Source organism: Thermobia domestica, chromosome 1, assembly GCF_964235325.1.
Source record: "Thermobia domestica chromosome 1, izTheDome1.hap1.1, whole genome shotgun sequence".
Taxonomy (NCBI): Eukaryota; Metazoa; Arthropoda; class Insecta; order Zygentoma; family Lepismatidae; genus Thermobia; species Thermobia domestica.
Window position 1 is genome coordinate 56,215,475 of NC_137454.1, and position 26,221 is coordinate 56,241,695.

A 26,221-nucleotide genomic window follows, 5' to 3' on the forward strand; every position below is an offset into this window, starting at 1 on the left:
AAGATTCATCACTGAAGACGATACGATCCAGAAAATCTTTATCGTCATACAGCAACATTTCATTTGCAAAGTTGGCACGTAAACCGTAGTCTGTAGGCTTTGGAGCTTTAGCAACTGCAACTGCAACGCTTTCTAACGGCAGTCAGAGGAAAACTACATGAGCATGCGTGCGTACAAAACTGTTTGAGTTGCTCGTTCATTTTTTTTTTTTTTTTTTTTTTTTTTTTACAATTGTAAGTTAATTGTAATAAATACTACAAAGCCTGAAAACCCCGATATTCATTTTGGGACACCCTGTATTAAACAAAGTGCTCATTCTTCTAACAGACGCGATATACCTATTACATTTGTACACCAAGATACGTCGTGAAAAGTTGGAGACTGGATGGCTCAGTGCTTGAGCACTTACCTCTGGTGTGTAGGGCCCCTAGTTCGATCCCAGCTCGAGCCAAGTTGGCTTTATGGTGGAAACCCATTTTCTCCATTTCACCATTTCATTCACTCATCATTACTTTCCTTTAGCCTACACGACTAGAACGTAAAACTGAAAAAAAAAATTCGTCTTCTTTTTCATGAAACTTTTGTATCCGCGAGCGTACTTTTGCTCAGGTCATGGTACGAGATTCCTGAAAATAATGTTGGTGTATCTATTTCATCATGTATTCGTTTGTTTAGAAAACAAAATTAGCTCTTTTTCTTTCAAGAATATGCAATAAATAATCTGGTAGAAGTGTAACATATTTTTCTATATTGAACATATTCATGTATATTAAATATAACGCACAAATTTGGACTGAATTGAGTCTAAGTGATGTACACTCATGTCCAAAATGATTGTCGCATATCTATCACTATCTTCTTGTAAGAATATAATTTGATAATGATTTTGCAGAGTACTTTTAATACTGATACTATGTGTATAATTGTGAAATGTATATTTGTGATAAATTTTATAGGAAAAGAATTATAAATACGAAAATTAGAATGAGTAAAACAAAATGTTGCTAAAGGGACAACAAAGTTTTATTTTCGTTTTATTGTTCTTATTTACTGCTCTTTTGACATGAAATTTTCCATATACATGACTTTGCCGATTATACACATACTAACATAATAAGAAATATCGGACGAATTCGTTATCAAATTATATTCCTATAACAACATATTTATAGACATGGGACAATAATTTTGGACATGACTGTACATATTTTTGTTCACTAAGATTCCAAATTATCGGCGCGTATTCTAGTTTGGGACATACACATGTGTTATACAGAATTTAAAGCACAGTAATATCCTTCAACTCACTTTCCAGTTTCATTACAAACTCGAGATTTCTGTAAGCCTCATTTACAGTCCAATTGAGGTTAGATCCAACAAGAGACTTGCTCTTATTGACAGACCAAGATCAACTACTTACCTATATATGGTCAACTCTTTGTAGTTGTATGCTATTCACAAGATGTCCAAATTCCAAGTACTCCTTCTTTCTTTCTTGTATAAGACATTACACTGCACTTCTTAGTATTAAGGGTATAATTTGTTTAGCTTACATCAATCAGAGAATGCTTAGTATATTCTACAACGGATCTCATAAGTGAGTACATTTGTTGTACAAAGTCGCTGCTGTTTGCGTGGAGTAAATACGGGATGTGAAGCGAACGGGATGTGTGAAAGGTAAATGTGGGTTTTGTAGTGTTGACACAAGATAAGACGAGACTTCAGGTTGTCTCGTCTCGAAAAGATGTGCTCGTCTCGTCTCTAATAGTGTTGTCTCGTCTCGTGGCAACACAGAGTGGCTGGGGCCCACAAAAGAGCTGTTATGCCAAGTGGTTAACATTATAAGTTTTAATGAAGATTGGTTTGGTTAAAAGAGCACAACATACAACACGACTACAATCTTCTAACAACGATTGCTTAGTTTCGACTGAACCAGAAATGAATAACTACGACAGAATTATTTGTCAATATCGTCGGTACAGCTGAAAGACAAGCCTTCCCCACGCATTCTGAAATCCTTTTTTCAGAACCTCTGGCGCCACTTCAACAAATACGGAGGTCTATGTGATTTTCGGATTGCAAAAGATGGCTTAGGTTCAAATATCATCATAAAACAATAATTAAAAAAAAACAACTAAATTTTACTGTAAACCAGGATCCTTTCAAAACTCAGTATCGATAAAGGTTGACGTTTCTGTCTTTGTTCGAAACGAGAAAGATCATGAAACAATGATTAGTTACTGATAAAACTGTCATTAAGACAACTTGTACTTCTATAACAGGATTTTTATACATAGATATCCCCACCAGCCCCGAAATGAAATCTTCTGAAACACTGATCTCGATAAACGCTTTAACAGTGTACTTGAATCTGGAGCAAGTTTGGTTTGGAGCAATATCACAAAAATAATTAAACTTGAATCGATCGGAAAATTGAAATGAAAGCTGTTTGTAAGAATCATTAAAAAAATAACTTTAGGTATTCCCTGTTCTTTGTAGTATAGTCCTTATTTGAAATAATAAACGCTGGTACGCATTTCGAAGGCAAATAATTTTTCCAAATTAACAAATTTTTAAACAAATTCAAAAACTGTGTTTGCATTTTCGAGACGTTACGAGACATTTCACGAGATGACACAAGTAGTCTGTCTCGTCTTGTGTCTTGCCTCAAAGGGTTCTGTCTCGTCTCGTGGCAACACTAGCGTTTTGTACGTACACAGTAGAATACAATATTACTGAGTTAGGTTCGGGCTTTGTCCGTTTGTATTAATAAGTTATTAGGGATCCTGCTCGACTTTATGATCGAAAGTACTAATATTCTCATTCTTAAATTTATTTTTCTTGTTCACCTCAACCATAGGTTGGTGGGCAACATGGAAATTTTAAAACTTTTCTCTCTCTTGGGAGAGCCGTTTTATACTTTGATAAGGCCTCTTCTTCGTAACTGCATCTAGACATTCTATCCTTGGTCTTCTTCTTCTTGGTTTTCCTTTTGCCTTTCGCTCTATCAGTACAGAGATCCAATCGGAGTGTCGAATAATATGACCAAGTATGCTGTTTCTTCTCTTTCCTATTATCTTCATGATCTGTCGTCTTTCATTAGCTTCTTTTAGTACGTCTTCATTCCTTTTCCTTTCGGTCCATGGTATGCACAGCATTCTGCGCCAACACCACATTTCAAATGCTTCCAGCTTGGATCTTTCAGCTTTTCTCAATGTCCACGTCTCTGATCCGTACAGCGCCACGCTCCATACCAGTATCTTAATACATCGTTTACAAACGTCCAGCGACACATTTCTTGATGTTAGTAGTCCTCTTTTCCTATTGAATGCTTGTTTAGTTTGTGCTATTCTGGAACTTACGTCTTTTTCACTTCTTCCGTCCAAGGATATTAGATTTCCTAAATAGCTTTCCTCTCATCATGAAAATGTCAAACCAATAGTGTCAAGTAGAATACTAAAATATCATACCTTTTGATAACTTTGTAGAATTAGGAATATTGACATATTGCGGGGACAGTGCCATTAACAGATGCGGTGATAACTACGCATGGTTTACTTGCGAGGATAGTGCAACTAACGGATGCGGTGATAACTACGCATGGTTTACTTGCGAGAATAGTCCCACTAACGGACGCGGTGATAACTACGCATGGTTTACTTGCGAGAATAGTCCCACTAAAGGACGCGGTGATAACTACGCATGGTTTACTTGCGAGAATAGTGCCACTAACGGACGCGGTGATAACTACGCACGGTTTACTTGCGAGAATAGTGCCACTAACGGACGCGATGATAACTACGCACGGTTTACTTGCGAGAATAGTGCCACTAACGGACGCGGTGATAACAATGCACGGTTTACTTGCGAGAATAGTGCTACTAACGGACGCGGTGATAACTACGCATCGTTTACTTGAGCGAATAGTGCCACTAACGAACGCGGTGATAACTACGCACGGTTTACTTGATATAACACTGATCAGTTATGAAACGAAGTTATTAATAGTTTTATTTTATGTTCCTTCAAAATGTCGACGAGAAAGTATGTTCTAACGGAAAATATAAGGACTGAATACCTTTACCGATCAATGATTTATTGTTTCAAGTTCAATTTTATAGTGCTATAAGTAAATTTTGATCCTTTTACTTCATAAGTAAGAAAAGCAACAAAACTTCGTTGGTTTATTCAAAGAGAAAGGACTCCGTATTGTTTTCTTTCTTTCTTTTTTTTCTATTTTAATGTATGAGCCCTAATCAAAATACATTTAATTTCTAACCAAAACTATGTGAATACACTTGAGAACTGAAACGACGACCTGGAAGACGTCTGTGCACAACTGATCTGATGTTATCCTCTAGTGAAACCGAAGACACTTGACCGGAGTTGCCAACCTCAGAGAACAAAACTATCGATTTTCGTTTTTAAAATTATCGTATATTACAAATATAATATATATATACAGGGTGTTTCAGATAAAACGTCCAGTGCTTATAAATCCGAAACGGCTGAGAATAAAAAGATGAAACAAAAACTGAGATAGGAAAATGTCATAGGGCGCATCACATGGTGTTGTTGTGGTGACCCCCAGGGCCCTCCTTCAAGGGGGCCCAGGGGCCAACTTCAAATTTTCAAAAAGAAACATGTATTGATTCATACCTCATTCAATAGTACTTGAAAAACGAAACAACTTTTGTAGGAAACAATTTTCGATTTGGGCCACCGTTTTTAAATGGCCGCAAAAAGTGGGTCCTATATCAGATAAAACGTCCAGAGCTTATAAATTCGAAATGGCTGAGAATAAAAAGATAAAACAAAAACTGAGATAGGAAAATGTCATAGGGCGCATCACATGGTGTTGTCGTGGTGACCCACAGGGCCCTCCTTCAAGGGGGCCCAGGGGTCAACTTCAAATTTTCAAATGGGAACATGTATTGAATCATACCTTATTCAATAGTCCTTGAAATACGAAACAACTTTTGTAAGAAATAATTTTCGATTTGGGGCACCGTTTTCAAAATGGCCGCAAAAAGTCCTGTATCAGTTTGAAGTTGGCACCTAGGCCCCCTTCACTGAGTTTCCTGAGGGTCACCACAACAACACCACTTGATATGCTTTATCATCGTTTATATCTCAGTTTTTGTTTCCTCTCTCTATTATCAGCCGTTTCTGATTTAGGCCTATAAACACTGGACGTTTTATCTGATACAGAACCCACTTTTTGCGGCCATTTTGAAAACGGTGGCCGAAATCGAAAATGGTTTCCTACAAAAGTTGTTTCGTTTTTCAAGTACTATTGAATGAGGTATGATTCAATACGTGTTCCTATTTGAAAATTAGAAGTTGGCCCCTGGACCCCCTTGAAGGAGGGCCCTGGGAGTCACCACAAAAACACCATGTGATGCGCCCTATGACATTTTCCTATCTCAGTTTTTGTTTCATCTTTTTATTCTCAGCCGTTTCGGATTTATAAGCACTGGACGTTTTATCTGAAACACCCTGTATATATATATATATATATATATATATATATATATATATATATATATATATATATATATATATATATATATATATATATATATATATATATATATATATATATATATCGTATATTCGTTATGCACGTGATCATTATAGAAACAGTATAATACTACTAATAATAACAATACCATATAATGAACTTATCTAGTAATCTTCAGTTTCGAACTCCAAATTGGCGTCACTGTCTTCATTTTTTAAATCCTTATTAACACTACTCTGAACTACAACAATATTTGCACCTCCTCGTAAACGTAATTGAATTTAAAGAATTGTTGCAGGGTTGCCATTTCCCAACTCAAATCGGTATTGATTTATTTCAGCGGGAATGACTGTTAAAAACCTCACTCTGTGTGTGTGTGTGTGTGTGTGTGTGTTATTTAATGCATATCTACAATTTATTTGCACATCCAAAAATTGAAAGAAAAAAAAAGTGCGCGTTCTAAAATGATATAAAAGTGAGCAGTATCGTATATAGCATTAAGGCTTTAATTATCGTATATCACGATAAATTATCGTATGGTTGAAAAGCCTGCACTTGACCGAAGCACAATTACATCCAAAGAATTCGAAATATCAGTAGAAAAAATAATATATGGGAAATATTTTTTCTATTCATTAAAAAACGATGAGAAAACGGAATTGCAGTTACAATGTAAAGAAAAATCTAAGTTTAAATCCATGAGCCCTCCGCGCTGGTCTATTGGCTAGCGTGCGCACCTTTGGTGAGTAGGATCCCGGATTTGATTCCCAGTCGGACTGCTTATTATACAAGAGTAGAAGCTATCGAAAACTTGTCATGAAAGCGATATTTCGTCTCGGTAAGTGTATCTGTTTTCATTGCAAAAGCTCCGTCTTTTCTCGTCTCTTCTCGCCTCGTACGTAACCCTAGAGTTCATCAAGTTGCAAGACTCATACCCACTAAATCTCCTCTGTCTGTGCGCCACTGTATGGACGGTTTGCTGACTGGGAAGGTTTTTCCGATTTTAAACTTTTCATCAATAGTAACACTATTTTAGGTAACGTGTTTTAGATTTCGACTCTGATAAACAATCTTTGGAAACAAGAAGCAGGATTCACAGTGGTTAAGATTTTTATACTTAAGAAAAAGATAGAAAATACTGCATATGCTTTTCGTACATTAAATGAATTATGTTTCAAGCTGACCAAAACTGCGACTCTGCGGTGCCGTGATGATCCTTGTTTCTGTTTTCTGTTTGTGAGAACATTTTCAAACTTGTTTACCACGTTCTGCCATTATTTCTACATGTTATTTTTCAGACTAAAAGGAATATGAGTATATAAAAAAGTTCTCGCTATATGAGGATGAAAATGATTCAAACCGTTATTTTACCTTCACTTGACATATATACGTGTATGGTACTTTTAACAAATATCACATCAGAAACCTACAAAGGTGAAATGGAACCACTCGCCTCACGTCATTTTTCCGTAACAAAATACCCTTAATGTTATCTTTGAGACCTGAAGATAGAGTAAAAAATGCACCGGAGGTGGCGATGATTTCTAAAAAAGTGACTTCTTCATCCCCCACCTTCTCAAGATAGAAGCGGAGAGGTTAGAGGTCCAACAACAACAACAAAAAAAGTACTACCTTCTCTCTGGCAGCAAGGTAACGACTCAGAAGGGACGAAAACTTTAAAGGAAAAGCAACCAAGGTGAACAGGGTGAAAGAAGGAGTGTGGGTGGGGGGTTGAAAATTGCCGATCCCTCCTCCCCTGTTGCTTGTAGCATTCCGAGCGTGCTGTATTGATCTGAATTCCCATGTGCACGGGAAGGCGAGGAAACGGGTAAAAATGAGCAAAAATAAAGGGAAAATAGGAAAAAAGCGAGAGAATAGGAAGAAAAAAATGTGGAGGAAGAAGAAAACGAAGCACAGAACAATGCTGTCTTGTCTTATTGGTGCTACCTGTTTTTTTTGTTTTGTTCTTGTTAAGTAAATGAAAAAAAAAAAAAACACTACAAGTGCTGTGATTAAATGAAAATATAATATCCTATCGAAGGGAACTTTTATGGATTTTTGTACCAAACATCCCTTTACCACAACAGCTACCTTTTTTTGATTATACAAAAGGTTCAAGAAGTCAATTTGAACAACCATACTCAACACAACTCAACACGCAGATAAAGCAACCTCTTCGATCCGAGTCATCCACATCAATAATTTCCGTCTATCAATACTCTTCTCGGCTTTATAATCCTTCTTCTCGTGCTACCTTTCGTTTTTTCTTCTTTCTTTTTTACTTTCTTTAAATCAATACAGTTCGATGATATTTCCATAATTATCAAGCATCTCCCCCTACCTATAGTCTCTTACACTTACCGATACTGTCTTTTTTTTTTTTTTTTTTAATTAAGAGTCTCGTAAAGAAACTTCCACAATATCCTTTTTTGCCGAAAGTAATACAGGAGTTTTCAATAAGAGCAAATGGAGAATCTTTAATGAGACTGATACTTTATAACCCAGCGTTTCTAAATTTTTTTCCAGAAAACTCTTATTAGTCAGAATGTTGTACGAAACACGCTACTCTTGTAGTCTTCGAAAGTAAATTTTTATATATACGAGGTGTACACCAAAAGTACGTGCCGTTTTGTTTTAAAGTCCACTTTTTTTTTTTTTTTTTGTCATTTCAGAAAAACAACTACGGCGTCGGACATCTTCGTTCTTCGTCTCTAAGCAGTGAAGGTTTACTTCACTTGGTGGCAGCAATTGAGTCACGCGTTTCTGATACTGCTGGGGAAATGGTTTCGGTTGAAGAGCAACGGGTAATTGTGAAATTCCTCACCGAAGCTGGACGAATATTCATCGCCAGTTGGAGGGCGTGTGTGGTGATAGTGCTCTTGCAGAAAACACGATTAGGAAGTGAGTGCGTGAGTTTAAAGCAGGATGAAAGAGTGTGAAAAATGAGCAGAGGTCTAGATGTCCAAAAACAGCATCAACTGACGCTAACATTGCCCATGTTGATGGGAGAGAGGCATGTCACCATGCAGGAGATTTGTGATTCCTCTGGGGCTAACAATGGGAATAGTAGGATGAATAATTACAAACAAATTGGGCTTAAGAAAAGTTTCTTCTCGCTGGGTTCTACAAATGCTTAATGAGGTTCAAAAAGAGGGAAGAATTCCATCAAGTTACAAATTTGACACGCTTCAGAAGAGAGGGTCGTAATTGCGTGAAAAGGATTGTGACAATGGATGAACCGTAGATTCCATTATTCTATCCAGAAACAAAAAGGCAGTCGATGCAATGGAAACACATAGATTCACCAACTCCCTCAAAATTTTGTCAAGTGGCATCCAATTAGAAGGTTATGTACACTATCTTCTGGAATACCCAGGGAGTGGTATTGTCCCACCCTGTTCCGTCAGGTCATTCAATTATGAGTGAGTATTTTCGTACACTTCTGGATACATATATTTATTTATTTTATTTTATTTTATTATTATTTTTTTTGCCAAATTTGACTGAGAAAAACCACAAATGGCAATTTCATCCTCCACATGGACAATGCACTGCCCCACCGTCCTAATGTTATGACCTCATTCTTGAATGACCACGGTAGGGCATATGTCACACCAACCCTACTCACCAAATTTAGCCCCGAGTGACTTCTGGTTGTTCCGAACCTCAAGAATTCTCTTCGTAGATGCCATTTTGTAGGTATATCATCCATGGGATCTGCTATTTTCCAGTATATGAAGCATACTCTCCAAGATTACTATCCCATATGATACACAAAATGGACGAAACGATGGCAACTGTGTATCAATCAAGAGGGAGAGTCTGTTGAGAAACAGACATAGGATTGTCCCTTGTATTTCCTCATTTTTGGAAATTAGAACAAACGGGCATGTACTTTTAATGTCCACTCGTGTATATATATATATATATATATATATATATATATATATATATATATATATATATATATATATATATATATAGTGGCGGATCCAAGGGGAGGGCTATAGGGGCTATAGCCCCCCCCTTGACGTTCAGGTATACACTGGATAAAATGAGCTTCAATCCTACGTTACACTGGATAAAATGAGCTTCAATCCTACTTTACACTGGATAAAACGGCAAAATATGGTTTAGCCCCTCCCTTGATCCTATCCTGGATCCGCCCCTGTATATATATATATATATATATATATATATATATATATATATATATATATATATATATATATATATATATAGTGGTATTAATAAAAGAAAACACATAATAGATTTCTTTTTTAAATAAAGGCTATCATGAATATTTTGTAATAAGTACATCTAGCAAACAGTCTAAAAATATTGAACCTTTTGCGCACGAGATGGCGTTAGTGTTTCAAATCTCACGCTATATGAGCAGCACCGAGTTAAGAGTAACGTCATTTGATAGCTAACATACGCAGCCATTAGAGTTTAAGCTAGTAAATGTACAAAGGTGCTGCAATAACATCGTGAAGATAAGTGAACCCCCTCACCCTGAAGAATTTTGTGCTGTTTAAAGGCAAGATATGTTACTTAGGGATGGACAAAACAGTTTTCATAAAAAAAATGGAAACCGGTTTCTAGAAAAACCGAAATCCTAAATACCGACATTTCGGTTTTCTGCAAAAACCTTTTTGGTTTTTCACCGAAATCGGTTTCGGTTTTCTCTAAAAACTGTTTTTTTTTACCGAAACCGGTTTCAGTGAAAACCCGGTTTTTGAAAATTTTGGCGAAAAACCGATTTTTGTGCCAACTCCTAATGTTATCAAAATCAATAGTCAAAAGACGGTTCATTCACTTTCATTCAGGAAATTTTGATGTTCGAGATGTTTCTCGCACTGGACGTCCAACCACAGCAAAAGGATGATATTGTTGCAAAAGTCGAGCAAACCGACATGTATAAGCAGTCATGTAGACCGAAACATTCTTACCAGTGTCAAAGCATTTGGAGAAAGATGGTTACTAAAACAAGATCGACGCTCGAGTGCTACATAATTTGATTCAAAAACATTTACCCACTCGAACTTCTATCTGTGAATCTTTACTCAAACGTAACGTAAAGGCACCAAAAAATGTTTAAAAAAACAAAAACAACATAACAGTAACTAGGACCGACATAATTAAACATCTTATAGCAGCTCTTTCAAACTGATGAATGAATTAACTCAGAGTATTCCTTTCTGTTCGAAGAAGAAACTGGAGAATCATAGAAAGTCAAAATTTGTAACTTAACATTCTACATTTGTGCCCTGTAGGCCAAAGGACACGGACGATTAATGAGGACGAATAGAAGTGAAAATGAAGTAAAATGAAATTTAAAGTTTTATGTCCCACAATTATGCACTGAGGCTGAGAAAGACGGTGATGATGTGAAATGAATGAAATGGTGGAATGAAGAAAATGGGAAATGCCGAGAAAACAGACACATATGGTGTTTATCCACCTCAAAGCTCACTTGGTGTGAGCTGAGATCGAATCAGAGACCCCACTGGCTCTGATTATAGAAGTACAGTACAACTTCGTTTATCCGGACTAACTGGGACCAAAGGCAATCCGAAAAGTCGAAAATCTGGCTAATATGAGTAATAAGCAACACAAATCCTTAAGTAAGCAGACTTACCGTTTACCTGATAATTTTTTCGTATCATTTCTTAACAAAAATTTGGTTCACTGTCTTCTGTTTCAAACACGTGTGGGTGACGCGAACGCTTTATCATTATAATAGTTCATCAGGAGTATTGTCAGGCTGACGCTCGAAGTACGCCATGTTTGTCGGCTGGTGCGCAGCATCTGCATGTGTCGTCCGCTGTTGCGGTGTGATCACTCCCTCCTCGTCCACGTCATCTTCCACACTGTCTGCTGTAGATGTGTATGCAGCTACAATTTCTTCTTCTGTCAGAGTGCCGTATCCACCATCATTGTTTTCTTTCAGTCACTCAGTGACGTCTTCCAAATCAACATCTGAGCCAAGGGCGCCGATCCTGGGGGACCGAGGGGTCGCGGGCCCCCCAAAGCTCATATGGGCCTCCCACATTGTATTTATGAATATACGATATTTTGTATAATTTGAATGCAATTTGTCTTAAAATCCTCATATATCCCTTCGGCATCTGGATGAGTCCTCCCCAAATTTATAGAGAAATCAGCGCCCTTGATCTGAGCACCCACTTATAGTTACATTCTTGCTATCATAGTTAGAAATTATTATCTATGTGAACATTAAATTTTTAAAAAAGTATACAAATCTGACTCGGATCAACGAGGGCCGGATACACAAGGTTATACAGTTATCGATGGAATGGTCAACTGTGAGAAAACGGAAGAACCTAGAGAAAACCCATGGACACGATGTTGTCCACCACAAACTCACATAACCTGAGATCGAACCAGAGATCCCTTGCACCAGACGTGAAAACTCTACCACTCAGCCAGTGCCCCCTGTAGCTTCGGTTGGTAGATTTAGGCAGTGTGCGGATAGTCATGAATACACAAATGATATACATAGAAAAATATCTCGAAAACTTGATACAGTCATTTCTTATCCTCTATAGCACTGCTGTCCAAATGGCGGACCGCGGGCCGCATGCGGCCCGCCAAACCATTTACTGCGGCCCACAGAGCTCTCGCGATTTACGATTGTTATTACTGATACTATTTTCATATATTCATTCTTTTAATGTTTCCACTCTTCTTTCGAAATAAGGCATTCATTTAGCGCTTCTGTACAACAGCAAGGCGCGAGCATCCACGGCAACATGTTTCTCTTACTTTTGTGAGTTTGGTCGGAAAACAATGTCAATGTTTGGTAGCATTTGTTTCTGTGAAAGTGCATTTTCCAGCATCAAGATTGTGAAGAATTGTTTTAGAAGCTGTCTTGTAGATTATTCTTCTCTACATCTTCGACTCGCAACAACAGGAATGGATGTAGATATCCCAGTCCTTGTTAACGGTGCGAGTCACCCTCATTTGTCACACCGAATAGATAGTCCTATGTAATACTTCAAATACATTTTTATTCTTTTGTTTTGTACTATATTATTATTATTATTATTATTATTATTATTATTATTATTATTATTATTATTAGCTGCGGCCCTCCACCTTACTAGTAAAGGTGGTGATGGCCCTCAGGTTCACTACAATTGGACACCACTGCTCTATAGTATTTTTCGAGATACATTTGGATTGTGTGCTTTTACCCGGCATCACTCCAGAGGGGTCCAAAGTTGATGAGAGGGATTTCAGGAGGGAATTTTCCTGACATTCTCCCAATTTTCCCTGATCCAGTACGTTATGGGCGCCAATACATAGCACCTCTGAAAAGATTGTTTCATGCTGAAGAGAATAAACTATAAAGCACGACTTTTCAAGGAACAGTGTTGATGCAATAGCTATTTCACTGCGAGTCTACGATTTTCTTTATACTAACAGGGTTAATGGACCCCAGAGAGTTACACGGTTGTTCGTAACACTTAATTTTTTATGCATGAACATATCATTGTTATGTTTATCGAATGGACTGGGTTTGATTCGAATGTCCGGATGATAGGTTGATGTCCGTTCCTTGTGAGAATGTAGAAAACAGATTATGGCGTCATAGAATATCAAGATGAAAGGTCTCTTCTTGTTAAAGAGACCGCCGCTTTCCACTCAAACAAGGAGGTAGATTCGAGGAATACGAGCACCAGAAACGTGAACATTGCTTTATTTTTCATTTAATGAAAAACGTTTCAGTAGGAAGTACTAAAGTTCCATTAGAACGCAACACATTCGTTCCTACAGAACAATCAACTTCAGAACACAAATGAAATATAGCATGAATGGAAACACTAACACTGTTTCTAAATGTGTTTCATACGAGATCTTTCGGTCTTGCGGCTATTGTCCAAACAAAGGTTGTGTACTACTTCTGGTACAAAAGAAAACACACACACACACACATATACACACAGTTAAACTCGAGACACATATGTTTACTTCCCGTGTCTGTTGGCAGACACATCACGAGACAACGTAACAAGACCAGAAAGAAGGAGAGAGCGGGAAAACCCTACTCAACATAGAAACAAGACTTGGATCCAGATGTACGAGTAAAATAGCCAACGACCTCTCGCCTTCAAAGGAGGAAATTCAGAAAGAACATAAAAAGAGAATCTTATTCCGTTTCGATTTTTATATTTTGTGGGTCAGAAGGAAGGCAACACTCAAGGGGAAAAATAATCATTAAAAAAGCTCTCACGAAGGTATATCATCGCTTCCTCTTTTAACGTCTAAGAGACTTCCGGTAATCCGTAGACGTTTCCGAAGAACGTGCGGTGTTTACCTTTCACGTCACAAGCTAAAGATAGTGGAGTATCAAACGTCTTCCAGTATCATATATATATATATATATATATATATATATATATATATATATATATATATATATATATATATATATATATATATATATATATATATATATATATATATATATATATATATATATATATATATATATTACTTATAGCACAACGTAATTTCAGATCAAACCAAAGAAATGCGTCACGCCAATTGAATTCCATCAGCTTTTTCACCGAGGCTGTAATTCAGAGGTTCCGAGTTCGAAGCCTTATTTCAATTACATGCTACGATTATATAATCGTGTCCAAAAGACAACACACATTTTTTAAATGCTTCGTATTTACATTGGCAGCTACAAGACAACAGTACATCATTTCAGATTTTGCCAGGCGAAAGGGCAAGATGCCCCACCGACACAATTTTTTTTTCATTGCTATATTAGTATACAGTCGATTAAAAAGTATGGACCCTTTAAACCCAGTGGGGCAATTGTCTCCCTGCCCTCCCCAAATGACGCTCCTACAAGACAGGGTGTTTTAACATATACTTTTGCACCGAAGATCTCGAAGAAACGGTAGCTCAGTGGTACAGCTCTTATCTTTGATGTGTGGGGTCCGTGGTTCAATCCGCGGTCAAGTAAATTTGTGGTGGACAATATCGTGTCTGTGGGTTTTCTTGGGTTACTCCCATTTTCCTCCCACTTTCTCATTCCACCAATTCTTTCATCATCGTCTCCCTTAGTCTAAAGGGTATAATCGTGGGTCATTAAATTGAAAGATTTAATTTTTTCGATGAAACCAGGCCAAAGTGTACATCTTTGTTGATCCAATGTGTCAAAAGTTCACAAAATTACTTGTAAGAATAAGTGTTCATTTTTTAAAATACTATCTTGTTAAAGAGTGAATAGTTTAATCTGATTATTTCTTGTGAATATACGTAGTTGTACGTTTTGGATAGGAATGGTCAACACAGTCTACGTCAATCAATCACTGCCATAATCTAACAAAGAGAAAAATAAAGTAGATTATTTTTTTTGAAAACAAAAAAAAAAAAAAAAAAAAAACAGGATCTAGAGAAAGAATAGTGAGGTCTGTGCAGGAGTGATGGCACTTGGGAAGTTGTACTATTCACTGCTTTATTTGGCACTTCTAAATTTGCTGCCATGTCATGACCAGTAGGTAGCGCTGCGCTGCGATGGTTTTCAAAACGGGAGAAAGTGCAAACCTGAAATATGAACAGTTTTCACGCAGGCTGGCTGGAAAACGAACATGTTTGTTTTCCCACATTACAAATAGAAATCACGAAAACATCGTATTGATTTACGTGCTTTGGATGTTCGTTTTTGAAATCAATGATCGAACGTCAAGGACCGATTTCTTGGCTTCCAAAAAACCCCGACTTCACACAATTAAATCTTTGTCTTATGAGGTTTTATGAAAGACAATGTGTACCATAGTAAAACCGATAACGTAAACCACCTGAAAGTATTTGGGGCTGTTACGCCAGAATGCTGGACAGAGTTTGGTGTAAAATTGATTATCACATAAGTATCGTACTGTGAATTATGCATACATTTGAACGTACTGACATTAAAACGCATTTCAACATTTTTTTGTCATAGTAAAGTGGATTCTGGTAGCACTGCATTTGTTTTTGCACTGAATAGAATATTTGAGTTGCCAAACAAATCAGTATATCGTTCAACCACCCATGGGCCATATTTCCTGTACAGGCTCCACGAAAACTTAAAATTCTTTCTCGAAGACCTTGTAGGTAACTCCAAAAGTATGTGATCGTGTTATTAAGTACGAATAGAGTGTAATTGACAATTGCATCCTTGATATAACGTATGCCTACGTCAACCACCAATATCGGAAATACGATGCAACTTTCACATTACTACACTTCGACATGACGGGACGTAAAAAACGGGGAAATAAACTTTCATAAACGTCCATTTTTATACATTGTGAATACAGGAATACTGAAGGACTGTAAAAATGTTGTAAAAGGCGAGAAAGTAAAAGCTGGGTAATACTGCACTTCTTCGATACTAGGTACTAAGACCTTCTGTAGCGTCAAAAAGAAGCTCCCTGTCAGAGGTTTTTATTATACTATTGGGTTGGTACTATGGATATGTCCGATTTTACATCTGGTGAGAAACCACTCTCTGTAATGCAATCAATGGATATACCAAGGTCACATGTAATATGTCATAAACTCTGTACACGCTGGGTGCCCAATCAATCAGGGGACAGTATGTTGTTAAACTGTTGTGCGCCATGAGGAACTCACAACTGCTAATGATTTTTCTTTAAGAGTACAAACTGGGACACATTGCATATCTAACTGCAAAAAGCACCAACAGTGCACTTGGATTAGGAATGATGAATGAAGGCACCATATACCATTAGTTCGCGAGAGTTCGTACCGGTGACACAGTACTGAAAACCGCTGGAAACCGAACAAGAGAGTGTTCTGATGAGTTCCTCAGGAACATCGTTGAAGCAGACCTTCAAAAAAGTTTTGGCTCAATTGCAGACGACTCAGAGTTACATTATACAACTATAGTTCGGCGACTGCGTGCAATCAGTAGTCTGGAAACTTTAGACTCATGAGATGACCCCGCCAGTAAAGATCGCGATCTGCAGATATGCAGTTGTCTGACTGCGAAATAACCGAGAAGGTTTTCCGCATAGAATTGCCACTTCTGATGAAAAATTATCTGCTACAACAACCGTAAATAGTGAGAACAGGAGTTGAACAGTGATCAAAGTCGAGGACGGTTTCAGAAACTATCTCTCCAACCGCAGAAGGTATTGCTGCTGGTATAATGATCTATCGTGGCCATGTGTTTCTTCATCGAGGAGAAATCACCACTACGGATCGCTACATGCTGAACTACAAGAAATGCACCGCAAACATATTAACAAGCATCCAGCAATTCTCAACAGACATCGTGTTCTAATACTACACGACAATACATGACCACACGTCGCTCAATAGACGGTGCAAACTTTTCATGGGTTATCATATAAAACCCTTCCTCACCCACCGCTATATTCTGACGTCTCTACCACTGACTATCACCTCTTCTGACATGTTGATCACTCATTGGCAGAAATGATCTCTTACGACTGGGCGCTTTAATGAGCAGTTGAGGAATTCTTCGCCTCGCAAAACTCCATGATTATTTCGTGTGGAATCCAATTGTTGACTGAGGGATGGGTGCAGCCGAAGACAAAGTTGACTAAGCAGGTCTTTTTTCATTTTTGGTCTTTGAATGTGACACACGTCAACGGACATTTCAGTCGCACCATCTCAATGTTACTTTCCTTCAAAAATATAAAATAAGTGATTCAGTAGCCCAGATGAAAGCTTGAGGAAAGCTGTCTGGATAGCCGCCGCCATGAGATTCAAACAAGGAACCTGTTGATTAGGACACGATAATGTAAACCGATACTCTCAGGTACCCCACTGGAATGAATTGGAAGAAAAGCATGGAAAAAAGTTGTAACACATAAACTACAAACTAAGCTCTAGCCTTGCAACTAAGTCGATTAAGTGTTCTAGTTCTTGAGTTTCCAATGAAGGAAACAAAATCATTGAGCTGGCTACGATGTTAATGTTCCGCGCGTTCACCTTTAAAAGAAGCTATTGTTGGAAATACGAGGACAGCACCTTGCCTCCAGTTCTTCCACGAACAGTCGTTTGTTTTTCCACGCAGTTAAGTCCTACCTGGTTCAGCGAAGCCCAACTTCATTCAGAGGCCGCACAAAATGCCTCTACTTTTGCGTGGCGAGAGATAGGGAGAGTGAGTGAGAAAGTACGTATATAAAGATAGGTCTCAGCGGAGTGACTTGGAAGGGAGGTCGATAGCAACTATTGTGCAGGAGCAGGAGCAGGAACATGGAGTTGGCCGCAGGATACAATGTCACATAACCTATTAATGGTCTCCCGCATTTCTTCTTCTTCTCTGCCGTTGGTTGCTCCTTCATCAAAGCTATCAAAGGGAATTGGTGGTTAGCCGTGGTCTCTAGTCTTCAGCTTATTTACAACAGCTTATCGAACGGGATTTCAGATAATCCGACGTTGGTTTTAGAACCGTTGTATATATATATATATATAAAGAGGATCAAACTCTTGTTAGATCTATCCTGACATCGTTAGATCATTGATAACTTTATCGACCTAAAAATAATAATAAAGAAGAAACGTCCTAGGATATGACTTGACATAGCGATTTTTTTTGCCATGGATATACCACTTGTTGGCTTTCATGAGCTCTAAGAAGACTTTGCAGAAAGATTATGGATTGTATAACAGTTAATTCCAAATCACAACAATACAGTGGTGTCTTACGTTATCTACGAGACGAGACGTGACAGGGCTCTTCCAGTAGAAGCATGTAATATTCCGAGACGAGACATTGCTCTCACACCTTTTCGAGCCTCAATTCTTTGTTTCGACGAAGGCCACTGTGATAGAATCTTGCAGATCGAACATTGTAATATAACAACGAAGGAAAACACATGGAAGAGCGTTTAATAGTATTTGAAGTTCAAAAATTCTTAAGTGAGAACTAGAGGAAATAAGAAAATCGTGTTGTCCTTGCATTAAAGTATGATTCTCTACAATTCAGAAGTACGGGAATTTCTCTGGAAGGAGAAGTGTGTCAGGGAGTGATGACACCAAACGGGGTGGGGTGGAGGAGTACACTTGCCTCTCGACATGTTATATTATAATGTAAGTCAAGTAATACAAAACTATCATTTTTGGTATTTAAGAGAAAAAAAGCTACTCCAATATCTATGTGATGTGTCTGTAGGTAAAATTAAATCTCGATTAATGCACAACTCGAGACAAGTGAGAAATGAACAGTATAGAAGATTCTGAGCTACTTCAAAACGACATAGATAATTTTTCCTCCTGATGTAACACTAGGCTCCTAAAAGTTAATCCTGATAAGAGTAAATTCATGACAATCTCCCTAAAGAAAAATATTGTACACACTTCATACAACATAAATGGTTTGCCATTACAAGAGTAAATAGTCATAAGGATCTCGGAGTTACTTTCAACACAAAACTAACTTTCATAGAACAGGTAAACACTATCACTAAGCACTCGATGCGTCTTCTAGGACTTCTGTACAGATTAACAGAAATACGGAACATATCTTCCTTAACAACTTTCTGTAAGACAATAATTTCTCCTAAATTGGAATATTGTTAACCTATCTGGACAATGGCAGCTCCTACAAAGCTATCTCGACTAAACTCAGCTCTAAACTTCTTCCTTGCAATAGTACGCCTTAGAGTACTTCACACACGTCTGATGACTAAACATGAACTGTTACAAACACTAAATATTTAACTAGCTGACATTGGTCATAAAATCAGTGACCTCAAATGTCTGTATAAACTCACACATGGTCAACTCAGGTCCGAAACGCTACTCTCAGAACCATATTTCCGAATCCCCTTCAGGCAAACACGTAACACATATCTTTTTCACGCAGTACGACCTAGACTTTCAATAGTTCAACGTTCTCTGTTCTACAGGCTTCCTAAACTATACAACAAATGTCACATACATCCATAGATTTATTTAATTCTGAAGCTGCATATAACTCTGCACTACATCATTTTGGTGAATAAACTTTAGTCAGCTATTATCAACCTTCTTATTATCAGTTACATATTGTTATTTTGTTGTTGTCCCTATTATTATTATTATTATTATTATTATTATTATTATTATTGTATTATGTTTCATCTCTTAGATTTGTTGGATATTCCAGCGTAAACTGGCGTTTAGCTGTATCTCGAATTGTGTTCGTAAATAAATAAATAAATCAAAGGGTTGGAAAAAATGAAATTTTTCAGTTTAACATCCATGCTAGCCCGTTAGGCTAAGGGAGACGATAACAAAGCAACTGAATCATGGAAGGATTGATAGAGTGAGAATGTGGGAGGAAACGGAAGAACACTAAGAAAACCAACGAACACGATGTTGTTCACCACATACATTGCCGGGGATCAAGCCAGGGACCTCCCGCACCAGACGCATGCGCTCTACCACTGAGCTACCGTGCAATCAAAGGGTTGGAAAACCTTTACGATGGTGCACGAAAGGGCATTAAGATTTTGTAAAGGATTTTGCAGGGCCACAATTATAGTTTTGATTTGATTTTTAACTCGCTGCAACATTCATACAAAATAAAATACTCTCATATGCTAGCACGTTATGGCAGTAAATGATAAGAAAATCTTATAACAGTGTATGTGTCACTGTTAAGAGTATTAATGTCACTGTTCGGAGGAATCGAACAACAGACACAATTCGTATCTGAATGTATGTTTTTCATATGCAGTACATAAATAAATAAATAATCAATTAAAGCAGAATGAAAAAAAAAAACAGTAGGGGAGACAGTGGCTCACTAGTAGAACAGTTATCTCTGGCGTGTGGGGTCCTTGGTTCGATCTCCGGCCAAGTAAGTTTGTGGTGGACAATATCGTGTCCGTGAGGTTTTCTCGGTGTACTCCCGTCTCCTCCCACATTATCATTTCCCCATTTCTTCCATCATCATTCACTTGCCTTAATTATCGTCTTTTTTGGTCTAAAGGACAAAAACGTGGGACATTAAACTGAAATACTTCATTTCATTTTTCAATTCAAAGCAGTACAACTGTGGTTGTACGAAGTCAATACCTTTTTCATTATTATACTCTCAGGAATACTAACTTCGAAGACTCGCGGACCGCTGAAGATTGGTTGCCGGGCCGCGAGTTGGTCATCCTTTATAAGCAAAATGGATCTCCCGCATGTCATATTTAGATGTAATTCATTCTGCAGCATGAAACTTAGATTACTTGGATTGTAGCATAATTAACGCGTTTCTCTCACCTAGCGATTGCATGAATATTTAGATCATACGCTGTTGTGTTCCACGCGGTAGCAATCGAGTTACAACATAGAGTGAACATGGCTTTACATCATAAGCTTAACGTAGCTTGTAAATGTTCCAACTACTGTCCCTCATTCTCTCATTTTAAACGCAATGGGGAAAGTATAGCAGCACTCACTACCAGGCATATTAAAGCTTAGATGTCATGTTAAATTTCACTGCTTACGAAATGTGTTGTTAATGATTTAAGCGAATAGTGAAGAAAATGTAAATTAGTTTTGTAAACAGATGACCTGTTCAAGCACAAATTGACTAGTGGCAAACACAGTGTACCTATAAAACATCGGTTTTTATTAGTACACAAACAAGTACTGTATTTAAAAATTGCTAATATGTTTTTCAATTTAAATTTTAAAAATAAAAGCAGGATTAGGATTAGAATTAGATTTCTGGACTTGCAGCATTTATGGGGATTTTAGTCCGTCATGTATGAGGAATGACGACCCTCGACGCTTACACTAACCAGGGAATTGGGGAGAAAGAAAGGAAGGGGACGAAAGGAAGCAACCTGAGTTCATTATGTTGAGTACTATCATGGCATTTGCCTGTTGTGAACGAAAAAAATCCAGGTCACTTAGGATGACTGACCTGACAAAGAATTTACAGTTTTTCGACCGATTGTCTCCACCCGGGAATTGAACCCGGGCATCAAAGGCGAGAGCGTTAACGACTAGGATTCATTACAAGCCTAATCCTAAATTTTTATGATGAACAAATCCAATTTAAACTCACGGTAAACAGACATCAAACAATTCGTTTTTGCACAGCATGGACGTTCCTTGGAATATGGGTGGGGATTAATTTCCTATTGAAAGTGGTTTATAACTCTTTAAATATTTAATTGTTTTTTTTTTCTTTAACGAATTTAAAGGTTAAAAACTCCATATAACATCATTTACTATATATGGGTTTGGAAGTTGGTTGCTGACCAGTGTCGAACCCAACTTTCATTTCTGAAGGAAGCCAAGCGGAGGGGGAAAAATATTTTTGGGAGAGCAATTATTTATTTATTTTATTTTATTTATTTATTTATTTATTATTTTTTTTGTTTAACAAAAAGGGTAGTTTTCGGTGCTTGAATTGAATTTTAGCGTCCCTTTCAGTACACAAGACTATATGAGACGTGGATTTAGAGCTTAATGTGGGATCCGAACCCAATGATTTCACGACGGGAATCGGACTCGGGCAAGGATAGATTTATATACCGCCTACTGGAGTCACTCGCTCTCCTTTCGTCTATAAAGGATGGAGTGGGCGGTGGGCTTATTTCTTGATCTACATTAAAATATAGTACGGCTGGGGAGGGGAACAGCCGAGAGAGGCAGTTTAAGGCACCAGGGGAGGGGTCGATGGCTCCATTGTCCAAATCTGGCGTAAAGCTATTGAACATAATATGCAACGTATTTGGTATCAGAAGCCAAACCAAGTAACTCGACGCGTAAAATACAAATAGTTAAGATATTTACTTACCATTTTCAATGTAGTATGAAGTTTCATTGTAGCGATCATCTGTGAATCCTGGTCGCTTCGCTTTCAAAGCTTTTGTTTCCAATTTTGCCTACGAGAAAAGAAGAAAACATGAGTAAACATAATATCTACGGGTCATACACAAAGCATTAATATAAAATAGTACAATTAATCATAAGAATAATACTTTTGTAAGTTTTACCTTATATTGCTCAGACGTACAACGTTACTTGGACAATGAGTAGTTGTCAAGGTATTTGATAGGATTTTCACATAGATGTCATTAGTGGGAAACTAATAAACTTTTTCGAATAGTAGTATCTGATAAAGTGTTATAAAGTTTTGAAAACTACTTTTGAAAAGCATTGGAACCATTAAAATATTGCAGTATAAGTAAAAGTTTCAGTCTGTAGTTCCAGTGAGAGTAAATAATGCTTTACTTTTACACTAATCAGGGTTTTGGCAAGGTCGTTTAGTCGTTACGCTCTTATACGTAGGTTACACGTAATTTAGTCATTGAGAAAAACAGGTTTTTACTAGGGATGGCCAGAACCGGTTCCCAGTAGAACCGGTTTTCGGGTCTGAATGGATCCGGTTCTAGAAGATCCGGTTCCGGAACCGGTTTTTGGATCCAGGTCTGGAACCGGTTTTTCGGATTCGGGTCTAGAACCGGTTCTTCGGATCCAGGTCTGGAACCGGTTCTGAAAACCAGATATCCAAGAACCGGTTCCGCTGGAACCGAAACTTTGTGACCATCCCTACGTTAAACCCGAGCTGCTGGCAGGCTGTGAACAGTAGGGTGGAGTGAAAAGTAGTGAAAAAAATATTTCAATAGAAATTTTTAATGGCATAGGTACTAAAGTTTTCCTTTAATGTTGTACAACATATATTCCAATTTTTTTGAAATTCTGAACATATCTTTAAGTTGCTACCAGCTGTTTTCTTACTGTCATATTACACGAATAATCGGGCATACAGCAGGCTCATATAAAATGGTAGTTTCCTTCTGTTTGATTGCTTCTAGCATATTAATTGATACAGCTAAGACATAGTTAAACGCAAGTAATGATATATTAAACTTTCTGAAACATAAGACAAGACCCCCTCCCAACGGTGTGATAAATCCTTAGACACTGCATTACAAGTTTGACTTTAACCTATTACACTCACTGACCCGTTAACACTTTATGCAGCACTGTAGTCCTTGGCATAATGAGTCTTGACTTTATCTTCGTACGTATGAAACATAAGACAAGACCCCCCACGATGTGATAAATCCTTAGACACTGCATTACAAGTTTGACTTTAACCCATTACACTTGCAGACCCGTCAACACTTTATGCAACGTTGTAGTCCTTCTTGGTTTAAAAGACTGGTATAATGGTCTTGACTTTATCCTTGTACGTATGAAGTCATCCTTTGCTTCTGAACCAATTACAGCCTAAGATGCTTCATTCATTAACTTTACGCGTCATTCTACGGCCTGTGTAGCATGGAAATTTGGGGAAATTGAATACTGGCATTTCCCGACTGATGATAAGCGACTGCAATCCTTCATTTGTAAAATTTGTCAAAATTGGGGGCTCTGTGACTTCAACTTGTGGCAGTCAATAATTTCAGTGTAGTCTTGCACATCAAAGTTCAACTTTAGAATTGTGAACTGCCGTATTTTGACAGCAGTGCTTGAACTTCTAAGTTCTCTACTGTGCTTTCTTTGATCCTTTAACATCCCTAACAAGAGGTTTTCCGGGTGGCCGAAATATGCGTTTCGTTGTATTACGGGATCCACAACACTTCTGAGATGTGAAAGTAAGATAGATAAGAACCTTGATAGCACTATGGTTTCAAACACATGTTGAGCTCCGTCCGTATGGGACCACTTGTTTTTAATTTTGAACCAAAGGGGAGCATACACTTTGACAATGTATTCAGTCACAACAATCAGATTAAATGATGGATTCTCAGTTCCCACATACACTCTCAGTACCCTGTTAGCCATCGTTAGCCACCTTGAATGTGACAACTTGCCAGGGATTCGATGGGCGAGATCAGCAGAGCAATTTCCTGAGAAAATGGCATGGCACATTTCGTATAAGTATTTTTGATCTGTGCTTAGATCATCCGCAGAAATTTCTGGTAAATTACAAGTGATTTTCTGGAAACTTTTAACAGGCAAATGTTCACAATCTTTCAGCATATTTCCAATCGGTCCAGAGAATTCACGAGGTTCTAGTGTGACTCCATCAAGGTACTGAAATAAATGGCGAAGGGGAAGGCGAAGGGGATAGGAAGGAAGAGTCCTATCAGCGTGCCTTGTTCCTCTCTTTTCTCGAAGTATAGCTTGAGTTTTTTTGTCGTGCTCTCCGTACTTCTGTCAATTACTTGAGATGTGTCTTCCCTGGAAACTATTTCAAAATCTTGTAAAGTTGCAGATGCAATTGCGGCAACACATCTATCAGATACCCCATACTGATCTGAAACTCTTGCCAGTGTTGGAAGTTGTAATCTCATTCGGTTTCTTGAAGATTTTTCTTTCGATGTTGAAATGTCAGTTTCAAATGTCTCTCTGTCATCCTCAACCTCATCCCCAGATGACAACAGTTCACCAGTATCGGCAACATAATCAGTGCTGACTGTTGGAACATCAGTAGATATTTTATACTTTTCAATCCTTGAAGCCTCTTTTCTTTTCCTTTCTTCTGCTTTCTTTTCTTTTCCTAACTTCATTGCCTCAGTTTTATCTACGGAACCAATGACCATCTTCCTGGAAGATCTCTGGTCATTAAGAAATGTGTGCTCCTTTGCAAGCACTTTATTTATTTTTTAAAATAAAAAATCCTTTTTTCACCTTTTTGCCCCTCTGGACCCCTCTGCGTTAACGCAGAGATCTGGAAAAATCGAAGAAATACTAATGGGTATAGAGAATGTGAGTGCAACATTTCGACCTTCTAAGTGCAATAGTAAGCCTGCAAGAAAACAATGAAAGTAGGCACAACAATTTGTTTTTAACTTATGACGTCATCACCCCATGTCCCGACGCAGAAAGATGAAAAACTGTACGAAACGTGTTCTACAATGCCTCCAAAACAAAAATAAACCTAAGTAAAAAGCTTTGTTGGTTCATTTTTAACCCCTTCAGTGCGTAATTTTCAGATGCGAACCGCTGTAAAAAGTAGTTTTTTTTTGTCATTATCACTAAAAGCGCAATCATCACTTTTCTCCGACTCCAACCCTGTTGACTCTAAATCTTTTTCAGAATCTCTTACATCAGAATCACTAATTAATAACTCTTCCTCGATGTCAGCATCGTTGAAATATCGTGCTGCCTGCTCTCAAACAATACATAGAATGAAAACTGTATTTGACGAAGCACAAACTCTATTTCAATTTCTTTCTTTTTCCTCTTCTTTTAATTAAGCAACAATTGAAACAAACTGAGCGCAAACTCGCTAAATATTGTCGGAATAACATAACTCATACTATGGGCAAGTATATTCGCCATACGCAATACAAAATAGCCAAAACAAAATGAAATCGTATATATACGCCATCCGCACAGCAGGTGCGTTTTTAAGACACGAGTTAACTCGCCACCCATACTGAAGGGGTTAAGCCAGCAATGAACATACTACGCCATCGTTCCATTTGGAATGATATAATTTAAAAGGGTTAAATGACAGAAGTTCAGTGACTGGTAGCACCCTAAAATTATTCACGAAATTTTATCAAATTTTACAGAGGTGTTTCATTGACAAGTAGTAAACTTTTTATGGGTCTGCCAAATTAAAATTTTCTCCTTCATATTTTCGCTCCACCCTAGAGAACAGTGTGCTAGATGAAATGGTGGAAGCGACAGGCAGGTGCCCAGGCGGCGGCCGCTTGTCTTATTTGG

General features: G+C 37.8%; 1 protein-coding gene across 1 annotated transcript in view; it reads right to left on the reverse strand.

The window, feature by feature from the left end:
- Positions 1-25,089, reverse strand: part of LOC145683124 (pseudouridylate synthase RPUSD2-like) — a 102,944-nt gene extending 77,855 nt beyond the window's left edge. Inside the window, exons 1-2 of the mRNA XM_081754508.1 lie at positions 24,712-25,089; positions 22,332-22,419 (exon numbers count right to left, since the gene is read on the reverse strand). Coding sequence (XP_081610634.1) covers positions 22,332-22,419; positions 24,712-25,089 — 466 coding nt within the window. The remainder of the gene's footprint in view (positions 1-22,331; positions 22,420-24,711) is intronic.
- Between the last annotated feature and the right edge of the window lie 1,132 nt (positions 25,090-26,221).